The sequence below is a fragment of the Corvus kubaryi genome, unplaced genomic scaffold, assembly GCF_017639235.1.
Source record: "Corvus kubaryi isolate FWS band 111438036 unplaced genomic scaffold, C.kubaryi_AGA036_p1.0 124, whole genome shotgun sequence".
In the NCBI taxonomy this organism is placed as follows: domain Eukaryota; kingdom Metazoa; phylum Chordata; class Aves; order Passeriformes; family Corvidae; genus Corvus; species Corvus kubaryi.
In genome coordinates, this window is record NW_024580659.1 from 2,941,671 (window position 1) to 2,954,704 (window position 13,034).

At 55.7% G+C, this 13,034-nt stretch overlaps 1 protein-coding gene across 3 annotated transcripts; it reads right to left on the reverse strand.

Moving 5' to 3' along the window:
* Window positions 1–120: 120 nt before the first annotated feature.
* On the reverse strand, window positions 121–12,175 carry BAP1 (BRCA1 associated protein 1). 3 transcript variants are annotated; one of them, XM_042019850.1, is made up of 17 exons: window positions 12,060–12,175; window positions 9,651–9,680; window positions 9,498–9,552; window positions 8,698–8,830; window positions 8,190–8,309; window positions 7,642–7,703; window positions 7,426–7,568; window positions 6,792–6,870; window positions 6,005–6,128; window positions 5,586–5,703; window positions 5,024–5,211; window positions 4,544–4,677; window positions 3,476–3,801; window positions 3,191–3,348; window positions 2,406–2,498; window positions 1,823–1,895; window positions 121–1,542 (listed from the first exon to the last, which is right to left on the reverse strand). In XM_042019850.1, the coding sequence occupies exons 1-17, from the start codon at window positions 12,094–12,096 to the stop codon at window positions 1,409–1,411; spliced, it is 2,007 nt and encodes a 668-aa protein (XP_041875784.1). In that variant the 5' UTR covers window positions 12,097–12,175; the 3' UTR covers window positions 121–1,408. The 3 variants fall into 3 exon arrangements, with proteins under 3 accessions (XP_041875784.1, XP_041875779.1, XP_041875771.1); XM_042019845.1 differs by having other exon boundaries at window positions 3,245–3,348; window positions 3,476–3,948; XM_042019837.1 differs by having other exon boundaries at window positions 3,476–3,948.
* Window positions 12,176–13,034: the final 859 nt, after the last annotated feature.

Genomic DNA, 13,034 nt, shown 5'->3' on the forward strand with positions numbered 1-13,034 from the left:
TTCAAATCTCTACACCACAGAGGAGCTGCCAGGAGGGATAACAGGGCCTGGAGCTGCCACATGGTGTTTCCCGCCCCACCGCCCCCCCCCCCCCCTTCCCTCACACACCTCTTCCCTGGCTGGCCATTACAGGATAGCTTTATTCCTTCAGACAGATCCATTATTTACAGCACTTGATATTAGACACAGCAAGAGACAGAAGGATTTTCTTTCCTTCAACAAATACCAAAAGAACTGTTTCATTCCATAGTCAAGATCTGTACACATATTGAAAAAATTCAGTCCTCTCCTGTGGACTCCTGCCCCAGGACATCTGTGGAAAGCTGTGCTCACCTCTGATACCTCAGATTTCTGCCAGGCTCCTGGGGGCTGGCAGGAGGCAGCGGGCAAGAGGCAGCCAGGCTGCACCAGCAACCTCGGGTTAGCAGGCAGCTAGGGGAGCTCCCTCCACTGCTGCCCCCATCCCATCTCCACCACTGCAGCAACCAGCCACCTCTCCCCCTGCCCCGAGGCTGCACCAAGCCACAGCCACACCCTTGGGCCGTGCCCAGCACCACCGAGGCCCCCATATGCACCTGGTCTGTTCATAATTCACGGGGTTTCTCTGGGGACTGGGCCTGGTGCAATGCTGTGTGACCCACAGGCACTGCCAGGGCCACAGAGCTGGTCCTGAGGAGAGCAGCAGGAGGCACAGGCCACCCCAGCACCACCACAGAGGGCTGGGCACAGATGAGCCTCCCCACCCTCATCCAGCAACAGAGCTGCCATGGCCCACTGGGGAGCCAAGCTACACTGGGAAGGTGATGCCATGCCCAGGAGCTCAGCCAGCACTGGGCATTGCAGCGGCGGGTGGGTGCAGAAGCAGCTCTGTCCTGGAGCCACCTTCCTCAGAATGGCCAAAGCCTGGGTTAGGACCAAAACTGAGTTTGGGGAAGGGAGAAGGATAGAAAACACAGACATGAAGATCCCAGGGAAGCACAAAGCTGAAGGCCCAGACACAGGAGGACACAAGCCACAGCCAGCTGCGGCCAGCACAACCTCACATGGGCATTGCCAGCGTTCCCACAACGCCAGACCCATCCCCAGCTGGGTGGGCTCCTTCCCTCCTGTCACAGTCCTCAGCCAGGGCGCTGAGACAGAGGCCATGGCATCTGGGTGCTGCCATGGCATGATTAGGCAGCTGAGCACTCCAGACTCCCTTCTGCTGCAGGAACTCCTCCAGACAGGTTCTTGCCTTTCACAGCTCAGGCACAGAGAAAAACCCAATTTCCCTTTGTCCCCAGGCTCCACCTGGGCTGAGGGCTCGTCACTGTGGTCCCTCTTCCTTGGGCAAAGGGTAACATAGATCCAAGTGCCAGTGCCCAAAGCCACAAAGCCCAGCTGCTGTTTCTCAGTCTTGGCTCCCTGGCTACTGGCGCTTGGCTTTGTAGGGGCGGGAGCGTTTCCGGCGGTCCGGCTTCCTCTGCTTGTGCAGGCGGCCGATGCTGACTCCCTGCCGCCGGCGCACGGAGATGTTTTGCTCCACAAGGCTGGCCAGCATGCCTGCAGGGAGAGCACACACATGGGCCTGGAGTGCTGGGATTACCCATGCCAGAGGGCAGCCCTGCCTCTCTCGCTCAAAAGCCATCAGTGGGCACCTCCTGGGACTATAAAAGCAGAGATCTGTGGCTCCCCAGACTGAGCATCACCCTGTGCCTCAGGCCTGGCATAAACAGGGAGCCGGGCAGGGTGAAGCTTCCCAGGCTCACAGCTGCTGCTCCATCATGCTCAGTGCAGCTGCCCCAGCTGAACGCAAACCCTCTGCCCCATGAGCACAGCTCACCTTCCTGGGCCAGCATGGATATGAAGGTACAGATGAACTCATCGTAGTTGTGGGTTCTCCTCTGGTCATCAATCTACAGAGAGACAAATCCACAAATAATCCACAAGCCGGGGGCAGGGAGAAGGGAGAGTTCAAGGTTAACAAGGGACAAAGAACTGGCATGCCTGGCCCAGCCCACAGACTAAGGAGACAAGCAGGAAGGGACCCACCTCCCAGCCTATCCTGGGCCAGGGCACAAGTAGGACTGTCTCCATCCCCGTTCAGATGCTGGCATGTTCCACAAAGGGCAGCTAGGAAGATGTGAGGGTGGGCAGGGAGGCATCTCTGCAGACTCTCCCCTGCCTCCTATCAGTGCTGATGTTCATCCCAGAGCTGTATCACCCTCCCCCAGGATGTCGGGGCTGTGGTCCGCCCCACTGAGAGCTCTGCCCCGCTGAGCTGTTTGGTAACAGGGAAGGGACTCCTGAATGCTCCTCATCGCCATTCTCAGCTGAACCGCTCTCCCTCCATTTGTGCATAAAACCACCCCAGAAAAAAGCCTTTGGGCAGCTAAATCAGCAATACAAACAAGCCACCAACACACCTTGAATTTTTTCCTCTTCTCTACCTCCTCCTTCAGGCAGGCCTCGTAGTTTGCAATCTCTGCTTCCACACACTTGAGCAGCGCCAGCAGCTCCTACCAGGATCAAGCAGACCAAACGTGAGCACAGACCCAGCCACAGCCCAGGAGCCAGCAGGGTGAGCTGGCAGGTGTTCCTCTCTGTGCTAGGAAAGGGAGGATCCAAAGGAAAAACACTTGCTGGGGGAAAGCAAGGAGATCAGTTCATTGTAGGGAATTCACTGCGGCCAGCCCCAGGGGAGGTGGGCTCTGCCCCAGCCCCATATACCTGGTTTTAGGACAGGGGGAGGGGCTGCCTGTGTGCCAGAACCACCCCCCCCAGGACCTGCTTCCCCTCAAAAAAGAAATCTGAAGACTTCCCTTTGGAATATCAGTTTCTATCCAGCTCTCCTCCAGGGAGCCCTTGGTGCTGCCTGAGCCTGGTCCTGTCCCCTGGCTAGAGGGCACAGACAGGCTGTGAAACCACCAGCGGGCTGGGGCTTGGGGATGCAGGGTCTCACCAGCCCCTGGCCCAGAGGAGAGTACAGCAGGCTGAACATCTCAGCTGCAGAGACAGGGGCTGCGCCCACTACCAAGGCAAAGGTCCCCGAGATGACGCAAGGCACAAAACCTGCACTGCCCTGTGCCTCGAGGCGCGGCTGCGACGACACGCGAGGGGACAGCGTGCACATGCGGTTCAGTCACTGCCAGCGCTGCTGCGCCTCCGGGTGAGCTCCGCGCTCCCAGGGCTGTCGCAGCACAAAACTCACCTTGGGAGAATACTTTTCCCCCCCAGGGTGATCACTGGTCCTGCCAAGTCCCACCTTCTCTTTGCTGTCACTGGCCTCACTGCCCTCCTTCTCCTCCAGTTTGATCGCAACTGGGGCCTCTTCACCGGGTTTGATGGAAGAGGGGGAGTTTTTCCCATCTACACACAGGGGAAGGAAGCATTAGGAGCTATTGCAGAGGACTGGCATCCACTCCCACAATCAAAGGACAACTGTCCTGTCACCCTAGGTGAGATTACCACCCCCTACAAGCTGTAAGGCACTTACCTGCAGCAGCCAGCGGGCAGAACACGCCGTCCTCAGTGAGGTGCAGCAGCCCGGAGCTGACGATGGGCCCCAGGTCCCTGACAGCCCGGTTGTAGCGCATGCAGTCGACGCGCAGCAGCCCGTCCTCCTCGCCGAACAGCACCTTGGAGATGTGGGAGGTGACGGGGCTGGAGGGGCGTGTGGGGTTGGCCGAGCGGATGGGAGAGCGCAGCGGGGAGTTGAAGGCGCTGCCGATCTCGGAGGCGGTGTCCGTGCTCTCGTTGCTGGGCGTGGGGGAGGGCTGGGAGTGGGTGACCACTGCCACGGCGGCACCCCCGCTGCTCGTCCTGATGGACAGGGGAATGGAAAGATCCTTTTGAGATTCCTTCAGCTTCTCAGCCAGGACATTGATGGTGTTAGGCTGCAGGACAGAGAGCTGGCCATCTGCGGCCCCTGCCACATGCTCTTGCTTCACTTGCCCTTTCCTCTTGTACCTGCCCAGGAACACAGCAGGGAAGGTGAGTAGCTGGTGGAAGGAGGTAGAGGCCCAGCACAGACACTGCCAGCTCTGTGCTCAGCAGTCCAGGCTGCCTGCTGGGATGAAACAAGGTCTGAAACACTTCCAGGTCACCCCCAGTGCCATCAGCTTCTCTTGCAGCACCCGAGCACCACTGAACCACTCAGTCCCAGGGATCCCTACACTGCTGGGAGGCACAGGGTGCTGTGTACCCCCTGCTCTTCTTCCAAAGCACCCTTGCTGTGACTGCAACCTCCTGGCCTTAGCAGCAGTCCAAGCACATTAACAACTGTCACCAGGAGCTGAACTGGCAATTGGCACTGTGAACCAAGGTTCCTCAAAGCCCCAAAGCCTGCTGCCAATACACAGTTACTCTCAGGGCAGCTGAAATTCAGAGTTGGCTGTGAAGAGCTACAGAAAGACTTCACAAAATCCAGTGAGTGAAAAGTAAAAGGGCAGGTGAAGAGATGAACAGAACTATCGGAGAGCTAAGGAAAGAGGTATGGGAAGTCCTCACTGACGGTTCTGCAAATGTCAGCTCCCGGCCCCCCACCCTCAGCTCAAGCTGTCACCTGATGGCTGAGTTGGTGTTACGAACTTCCTCCTCATCATCATCATCATAGTCATCCTCATCGTCCGAGTACTGCTGGTGCTGTCGGACTGGGACCCGGTTGCGACCCACTCCTGCCGCAAGGTCTTCCTCTTCCTGCAACACACCATTGCTGAAGGCAGGCTGGCAGCAGGGCAAGGAGGAAGAGCCCAGTGGACTCATCCTTGGTCCAGCTTAACACCAGGACTTGTGTCTTTTGAGAGGAAACAGGGACCCTTCCCCATTTTTGCTCAGTTTACCCACATTAAGGTTAACCTCCTTTGTCAGGTCAGTCTTTATTTACGCTCCTCCCTCCCAGCCTGGGTTAGTGCTGGGCCAGGCTGGCTGCAAGGCAGGGCTGGGCTTAGGCCAGCTGACAGCCATGCTCCCACAGAGGTGAGGGACTGGAGGCAAAGAGCTCAGCTTGATTCAGGCGTGCTGCTGGCCTGGCGCTCCAGCCTACCTGCATGGGGGACTTGGCATAGTTGTGGTTATCCAGGAAGGCTGGCAGTCTCTGCACAATGGGGTTGGGGTTTGCTGGAGGGGCCCCATTGATACCGCTCGCTGTCGTCTTTGGCACCGGTTTGGATTTGCTGGGGGGGCTCTGCGTGGCCGGGGGGTGTCCCTGGCTGGTGGGTTCATCAGTGCCATCTGCCACACAAGCACAGCATTCCATTCATCACCAGCACTGTCACCTTTTACTCCATGTCCTCTACCACCTCTTACTCACCCAGGTGAGAGAGGAGCTCTTACACTCCTCCAGACCACCACACCCACCTCCAGCTGTCACTGGTGTCCCCAAGCTCCAGCCCTCCTACTTTGAAGCTTCGCATCCCTCTGACTACCCCCCAGGCACAGAGGCATCACCCACACCCCAGCACAGTGCACATGGAGCAGGGCTCACAGAAAAGGAAGTGAAGATCACAATGAAACTGTCCAAGCTCCAGGTCAGGCAGCTGTTGTCACCACCCTGGGTTCATTCCATGGCAGGCCAGGCTGGCAACACTGCTGGTACAAGGTCCTACCTGGATGGGTGCTCTCTGGAGTCACAGTCTTGCTGCTGGCTGGCTTTGCCTCTTCAGCAGGCTGAGACTCCTGAGACTTCTGGGTCTGGATCAGCTCAGGCTGAGTTACTCGGATAAGCTTGAAAGCAAATGACATAGAAACTGCATGCTGGACCAGCAATGACCCAAACCACATCCTTCCCACTCAAGCACTGCAGAGCTCATGAGGGTGAGCCAACACCAAGTGCCCAGGCACACAACCGACACAGGTGAGTCACCTCCCAGGAGAGCAGCAACAGCCAAGCAGCAAGGCTGGTTATCTCCTCTTCCCACGAGACTTTTCCCAAGACCAAACAAAACCCTCAAAGCCAGGGCCCTGGCAGCACAGGTAGATGCCCTGAAAACAGCCTCTTCCCCTCACCAGGCCTGGGCTGTCCTACCTGCTGCAAGGCCTCCAGCACAGTCTGGCGGTTCATCTTCAGGATGTGCAGTTTGGACTCGTACTTCATCCTCCGGTCAGGCACCACGGCCATCAGGTTGAAGCGGATGTCGTGATACGGCTCCCTGCAGGAAGGGCAGCAGGCCTCAGCCATGGGATTGTGGTGACAGCCCCTATCCCCACCTCCTGCCCGGGTGTTTTAACACCAACACACCCAAGGCTTCTCCCCAAAACCGAGTCAACCTCACAGTGGCTGGTGAAGCAGTGCAAGGTTGCTTCAGCTACCACACAAAACACTCCTGACAGTCACAGGTTGGTTGAGGTGGGAAGGGACCTGTGAGAGTCATCTGCTCCAACAGTAACACCCAGAGCTGGTCATCCTGACAACATCCAGACAGCTTTTGAATATCTCCAGAGATGGAGATTCCACAACATCTTTGGGCAAACTGTTCCAGTGCTGTCACCCTTACGCCCAAGCATTCAAGAGGCCCAGCTCAAGACCAGAAGCACCAATCCTTCTCCTATGGACTTGAGCTAACGGGGACCTAACCAGGCCACTCTTAACACTGTGCAGCATTTGCAGGGACTCTGCATCGCACAGGGAATGCAGCTTCTCCGCATGCTCTGCAGGCAAGAGAAGGCAAGGGGCAGAGCAGAGCGCCTGCACCTCTCTATAGGCAACCTTCTCCACCCCCACTTCCACAACCTGCCACTCAGAAACCATAATACAAATAATCCAGGGCAATATGGCAAGGGGCCAGTGCTTGCCCCATGGCCCAGGACATTACCCTGCAGTGGCCAGGCCAATGCGCTCCATGATCACTCTCCTGGCTTTGTCTGTCCATTCCTCGTCGTCTGCCCACGGCCCTGTGATAACAAGACACAGCTGGACTTAAAGCAGGCCATGCTTAAGTGAACCAAGTACATGAAGTGGGTACCTTACCAAAGGGGCTGACAGACAGAAACCTGGCAGGGATAAATAACTGTCTGAAAGACAGAACTGAGTGGTCAAGTTGTAAGAGAAGGGAGTAACCTGGGCAGCCCACTGGATCTGCTGGGACCTGGTGCCTCAACCAACACACAGTGGTTATGTGGCACAAGGAGAGAGTGAGGACATAAATTCTCCTTGCTATATGCAGTTATTTCAGAGCTGAAGGACCTCGTGGTCCTGAGCAACTGGGGAGGAAAATGGCAAGGCTGGCAAAACAACAGCAATACATTTAGAAATAACTGCTTTCTAGGCACAGTACCCAGCACACAAGCTCCAAAATGAACTGTCAAAACTCAGGACAAATCTGGGAGCCACTGGAGTGATTCTTCACTAACACCAGTTAACGCTAAGAGGCAATGGAAAACAATACATTTGAACACACCAGGGTGCTATTCACCTGTGTCAACGAGCAGGGACAGGTGGGCTCTTACCGTGATCAATGGGATAGACCTTCAGCCCATCCAGCTCAAAGAGCCGTCCCTTGATGGGGACATAACTGACAAAATGAAAAGCCTCCATGGTCCGCACCGCGCTGATCCCGTTCTGCTTTTCTGGCAAGTGCCGTGGCTCCGGCCTGCGAGGGTGAGAGGTCATGGAGAGTCTGCCTCCTCCTCTGAGAGAGGGAGCTGCAGACACCCCTCACTCACCTGGCATGGCTGTTGTGGGCCTTGGCCAGTTCCGGGGCATTGCCGATGGCATAGCCTTTGCTCTGCAGCCAACAACAAGAGAGGAGAACAACTCAGAAGTGACAGGGAACAAACAAAATGCTTCACCCACCACCTTCCCACTCCCTCTGTCCATCTACCCAGAGGACCAGGACAGAAACCCTCAGGCACACCCTGTACTCTTCTGAGTTACAGGTAAAGCCCAAGATGCAAAGAGCACACGATTTCTACTGAATAAATTACAGCTGGAGAAAAACGGACTTCACAATAGGTCTGAAGGGAGGAGAGAGGACTTTTGATTACAGGGAGTAACATGACAGAAGGCTCAGAGCTGTGCCCAGCCTAAAGGGAACCAAGGCTCTGAGCAAGGCAAGGCAGGAACATGAGAGAGAAGAGGCAATCCTGCTGCAGTGTGCAGCCATGGAGGGCATGGAAGGAGCCAGCTCATTAAGAGCATCACCCCAAGAGAGGAGCGAGAGGCAGGGCCACGTGTGCCACTCCTGCACAGCCCTGCCTGACCCTGCCCCTACCTCAGGGCTAAAGCCTTTGGTGAAATCCTTCATGCGGCTCAACGTGGGGCCCAGGTCGACATTGTTGCAGTTGAGGAGGACGCTCAGCAGGGCATGGGTGGCACAGGAATTGGGGATGAGCTGGAGAGTAACACAAGGACCAACTTAACCAGCAGGAACAAGGCAGCCTTTCAAAAACTCCTCCGTGCTGACAACAATCAGTTGAAAGCACTGATGCAAGAACCAGCAGTGCTTGTGAGAGCAATGACCTGACCTCAGCTCTCACAGGAAGGAAGGAAGTCAGGATCACTTAGTGAGCCTCACCGTGCCCCATCTGCTCACAGTGCAGGCCACAGTCTCCCAGCCCTCACTGGATTCCCTCCAACCTGGAGCTCAGGGAAGACACTCCCAGGAAAGAGGAGCTGCCCTCATGACCAGCAAGATCAGTGCAGCCTCTCAGTACCACACTGCTTCCCTGAGGTGTCACAGGAGACACCCCACACACACTTTCCCCCCTCCTGGAGCCTACCTGGTGAGCAAAGAACATGTTATTGACGATGTCATCGTCGATCACCGACGTCTCATCCACCAGCGTGGAGACCTTCCGGCGGGAGCGGCGCTCCTCAATCCACTTGAACAGGAAGATGAACCCATACACAGGGCTGCAGAGAGAAAGCAGCAGCTCCAGCACTTTGGACCAACCACACCAGTGGGGCTGCTCTGCCCAGCACCAGAAACCTTCTGTTTCAAACCATGGGCAAAGCAAAGAAAGAGAGGAAAAGCAGAACGACCAGTGCCATCTTTCTGGCGGTGACCATCCCTGCCACAATCCCCCCAGCCCAACATTACTGAGGACACTCCTGCACTGATGCTCCAGGCTCAGCCAACAAGCAAGCTTGAAAACTCTGGGGTTTGACAAGTCTTAAGAGGCTGAAGACAGAGAAATGGGAAATTCCCCTCTGGACACTCACTGACCTGCAGAACAGTGCCTGGCCACTGAATGACCCTCCTTTTACACTTACCTTGGATTCATTCTTGAGAGGAGTTCAGCAATGGCTTTTAAGAAGTGACAGCCTCAAAGCCTTTTCACAGCACCAGGACAGGGAGAAAGCTCACACTGCAAGCACACCACCTCTCCACGGTGAGAGGGAGATGAATCCCTTGAAGTATGTCCCTCACCTGCCCCAAACCTGCTGAAGCCATCACTTACAGCACTGACCTCCATGACAGACAAGCTCACAGGGGCCCCTCTGAATGCCTGGTGATGAGTTCCCAGGCCCACAGACCATTCTGCTTAACAAAACTCACACTCTCAGGCCTCTGACTCACCCTTGGCATTTACTCTGCAGATCATAAATCTCCTCAACCTGCACTCCCTTGACCCCTGCAGACAAAGGAGAGAAGCTGGTGTAAGGCCCACCAGAAAGGACAAGGTAATGTCAGGCATAAAACCGACTTCCCAGGAAAGTTTCTTGGACTTACCAAAATCTTCAACCAGGAGTGTGAAAAGACCTGAAAGGAACAAAACCAACAGGTTACTTCTGGCTGAAGAGAGCAGAGAGAAAATCTGCTGTCATCATCCCCCGAGAGCCCCAGAGGGTCTCAGGCCAAGGTACAGCCAGAAAACCCACAGCAGAGCGGCACCAGGATCACAGAGAGTCCCAGCAGTGGGGCTGCTGAGCTCAGAGCTCCAACTCCCTTCACCCTTCCATCCCCAGTGATCATCCTCTTCCTCAAGAGGACCTGAACCAGCTCTTTCCTGCCAGAGCCCAATGCATCCTGACCCACTGCAGGTGACCTGCCAAGTGAGCAGCAGCAGCAGGGAGCACCTAAATGACACACATACACTTGTAGCCAGAGAGAAAAATGGCTGAAGAGGTCACAGGATATTTTAAAAAAAGATCATTTTGCTCCTGGTTAGTGAAAGCCAGTGAGGGGAAATCCAGATCACAGCAACAGGGCTGCGGGGAACTCCGAGGGCTGAAAGGCTCGTCTTCATCTCCCTGTCTCTTTGGGGGAACCAAATCCAACAGCCTGTCTCCAGTGACTACCAAATGCAGGAGGACATAGCCAGGGATACAGAGACAACAGCAAGAAAACAAGGATTATCAGATATCAGCAACTGAGCAGCAGCTGCCACTATGATGCCGAAGCAAAGGCAGTCAGCCCAATTTTCAGGCAGTCAGTCTGCACATGGAGTTAGCGAGTTCAAGACTGGAATAACAAATCTGCTTTTTTATCTCCCTAATAAAGGCTGCTGAAAGCCTGGGAGGGAGTCCAGGGAATACCAATAAGAAGGATTAAATCCTGAGAAACATCCCTGTAAGCAATGGATTGAAGGACTCTGATGCATGTGGCTCAATTAAGAAGAGCCCAAGGGGCTTCCACACCAAAGTTAAAATTATTAAAACAGGGAGGAAACTCCTGGGAGCAAAAAAGTCTTCATTGATTTATCAGAAAACATTGTATTTCTTACAAAATTGCCAGTGAGAAGAAATATGCTGTGGAAATAAGATGCTTCAAACCAGTGGGAGCCTGCTCACTGTGCCAGGCCATTACACCAAACCCCAGCACTTTCCTGGTCCTTTCCAACCCCACTGATTTCTGATATATTTCAATCTTTTGTATTACCTCAGCATCTACAAAAGGCACACTCCTGCTACTGACACCTCTCCTGGAACACTCAGACACCCATTCCAAATGATATGGGCTGGCTGGGACACGTTCTGGTGTCCACAAGCACACACAACACTATGCCAGCAGCCGGGATGTCCCCAGGGCTCTCTTCCCCACCCAGCAGCCAGCCCAAACCTGGACCTACCAAGCCTTCCTGACCAATAAAACACTCAGAGATTTCAGCACAAGCCCCACAGTAGGAGCCAGTGGGACGATATTCAGCTCATGGGATGTGCTGAAAGCTGAGAGCAGCACACGGGTCACTCCTAATATCTGTCCCAGCTGCCACAGATCCAAAAAACCTGCCTCTGCCCAGACAGATTATCTCCCAGGCAAACAACCTTCCCTCCCAGCTGTGAGAATCCACACCATGTCCTGTGACTTTGGACAGGATGGGAATGATTTCAGCATTTTTCAAGTACCAGTAAAGAGGATAAAGAGCAGCAAAACTGGGGGTGACTGGGACACCGACAGCAGACAGAATCCTTTGCTGAGAAGACAATTGCAGAGGTCAAGTTTCCTCACCCCCAGCCTCAAAAACTCACCGCCCCATCCTAGAGAGCAGCTCCCAGCCTTCCACAGGACAACCCCATTCCACCCTACAGCGACTCACAGGGTTAAAACAACATTCAGACAATGCACCAGCCAACACCAGCGCTGGCCCTCAAATCCCAACCCGTGGAACAACTCCGGGACTCCGCCACAGACTCCACCTCCAAGGCAGCGGGAAGGAGGCACCTGTGGCCGTCCTGCTGCCGGTTTCTCCATGCCGGGCTCTCCAGCACCTTCCTGCCCTCCTGCACCCTCCTACTCTAGGCCTGCACCCTACATCTCACACCCCAAACTTCACCTGTACATCTCAGCCCCCACAAAACTCCGCTTGTACACCCCACACCCCCAAAACTTCACCTGCACACCCCACAGCCCCAGCCCCCAAAACTTCACCGCAGCCCCCCCAAACTTCACCTGTACACCTCCCAGCCCCAGCCCCGCCCAAAACTCCACTTATGCACCACACACCTCACCCCCCAAAACTCCACTCGTACACCCCACACTCCCAGCCTGCCCCTTGCAGCCTCCCTGACCTGTCCCCCATGTTCCCCCCCAGCCCAGGCCCCGCTACCCGTGTGTCCCTCAGAGCCCCCCCGCCGCCCCGACCTGTGCCTCGGCCCGCCCCCAGCCCCGCCCCCTGCGCGGTGCCGCGGCCCCGCTCACCGGGATCGCTCTCCAGCTCCAGCCAGCCCTTATTCATCTTCCCGCGGGCCGGGCCGCGCCGCCATGTCCGGCCCCGACTACGGGATCCGCCGTCGCTCGCCCCTGTGCGTCATCGCCGCGCGCGGTGACGTCACGCGGGCGCGACACGTGGCCAGGCACAGGCACGTGGGGCCCGAGGGGCGGGGGCGCCGGGAAGGGCGCGGGATTCCCTGGAAAGCGGATCCTCTGAAAAATGCCCGTCTGTCCTTCTTTCTGGCGTGGCGTGTGCAGGGAGCATGGGTGTCGAGAGTGTGTTGCCTCTAAAACAATGGGGTCTGTCACATCTCACTCCTCTGTGTTTTCTGGTGACTTGACTTCCAGCCCCTCCTCTCTGCCTTTCCTCACTGCATGCTGCTACTTCCCGCTATTGTCTAGGGAATTTAGCTAATGGCACATGCTCGTGAGCTTTATGCTTATGATTCTCTAGACGTTGTGATACTTGAGTGCTTTTTTAGCTCTGCCCCTTTGCCTTCAAGGAGGCTCTGCTCGCCTCACAGCACTGCTGAGGGTAGAGGCCTCTGCCAGAATTTGCAGCATCCAGGACTGTTGGATAGACCCCATCCCTGCCTTGTGATCGTAACAAAGCGTCTGAAAATGTGCATGTTGGGCAGAAGGAATAGCAAGAATAATAATGTGTAATAATAATAATATGCATCCATCTGGTGGGTTTGGGGTTCTGTCGTCGTTTTGTTTGTCTGTAGGGTTGTTTGGGGTGATGATGATGATGATGGGGCTCAGGCACAGCAGCCTGGGCTGCCCTGTTGCTGAGGGGCTGCAGTGAGGGGCTGTGCTGCCCAGCCTCTCCTCCCAAGCAGCTAAAGACAGGATGAGAGGGACACAGTCTCAAGCTGCACCAGGGGAGGATCATGCTGGACATTAGGAAGAATTTCTTTATGGAAAGGGGGCTTAGACATTGGAGTGGGCTGGCCAGGGAGG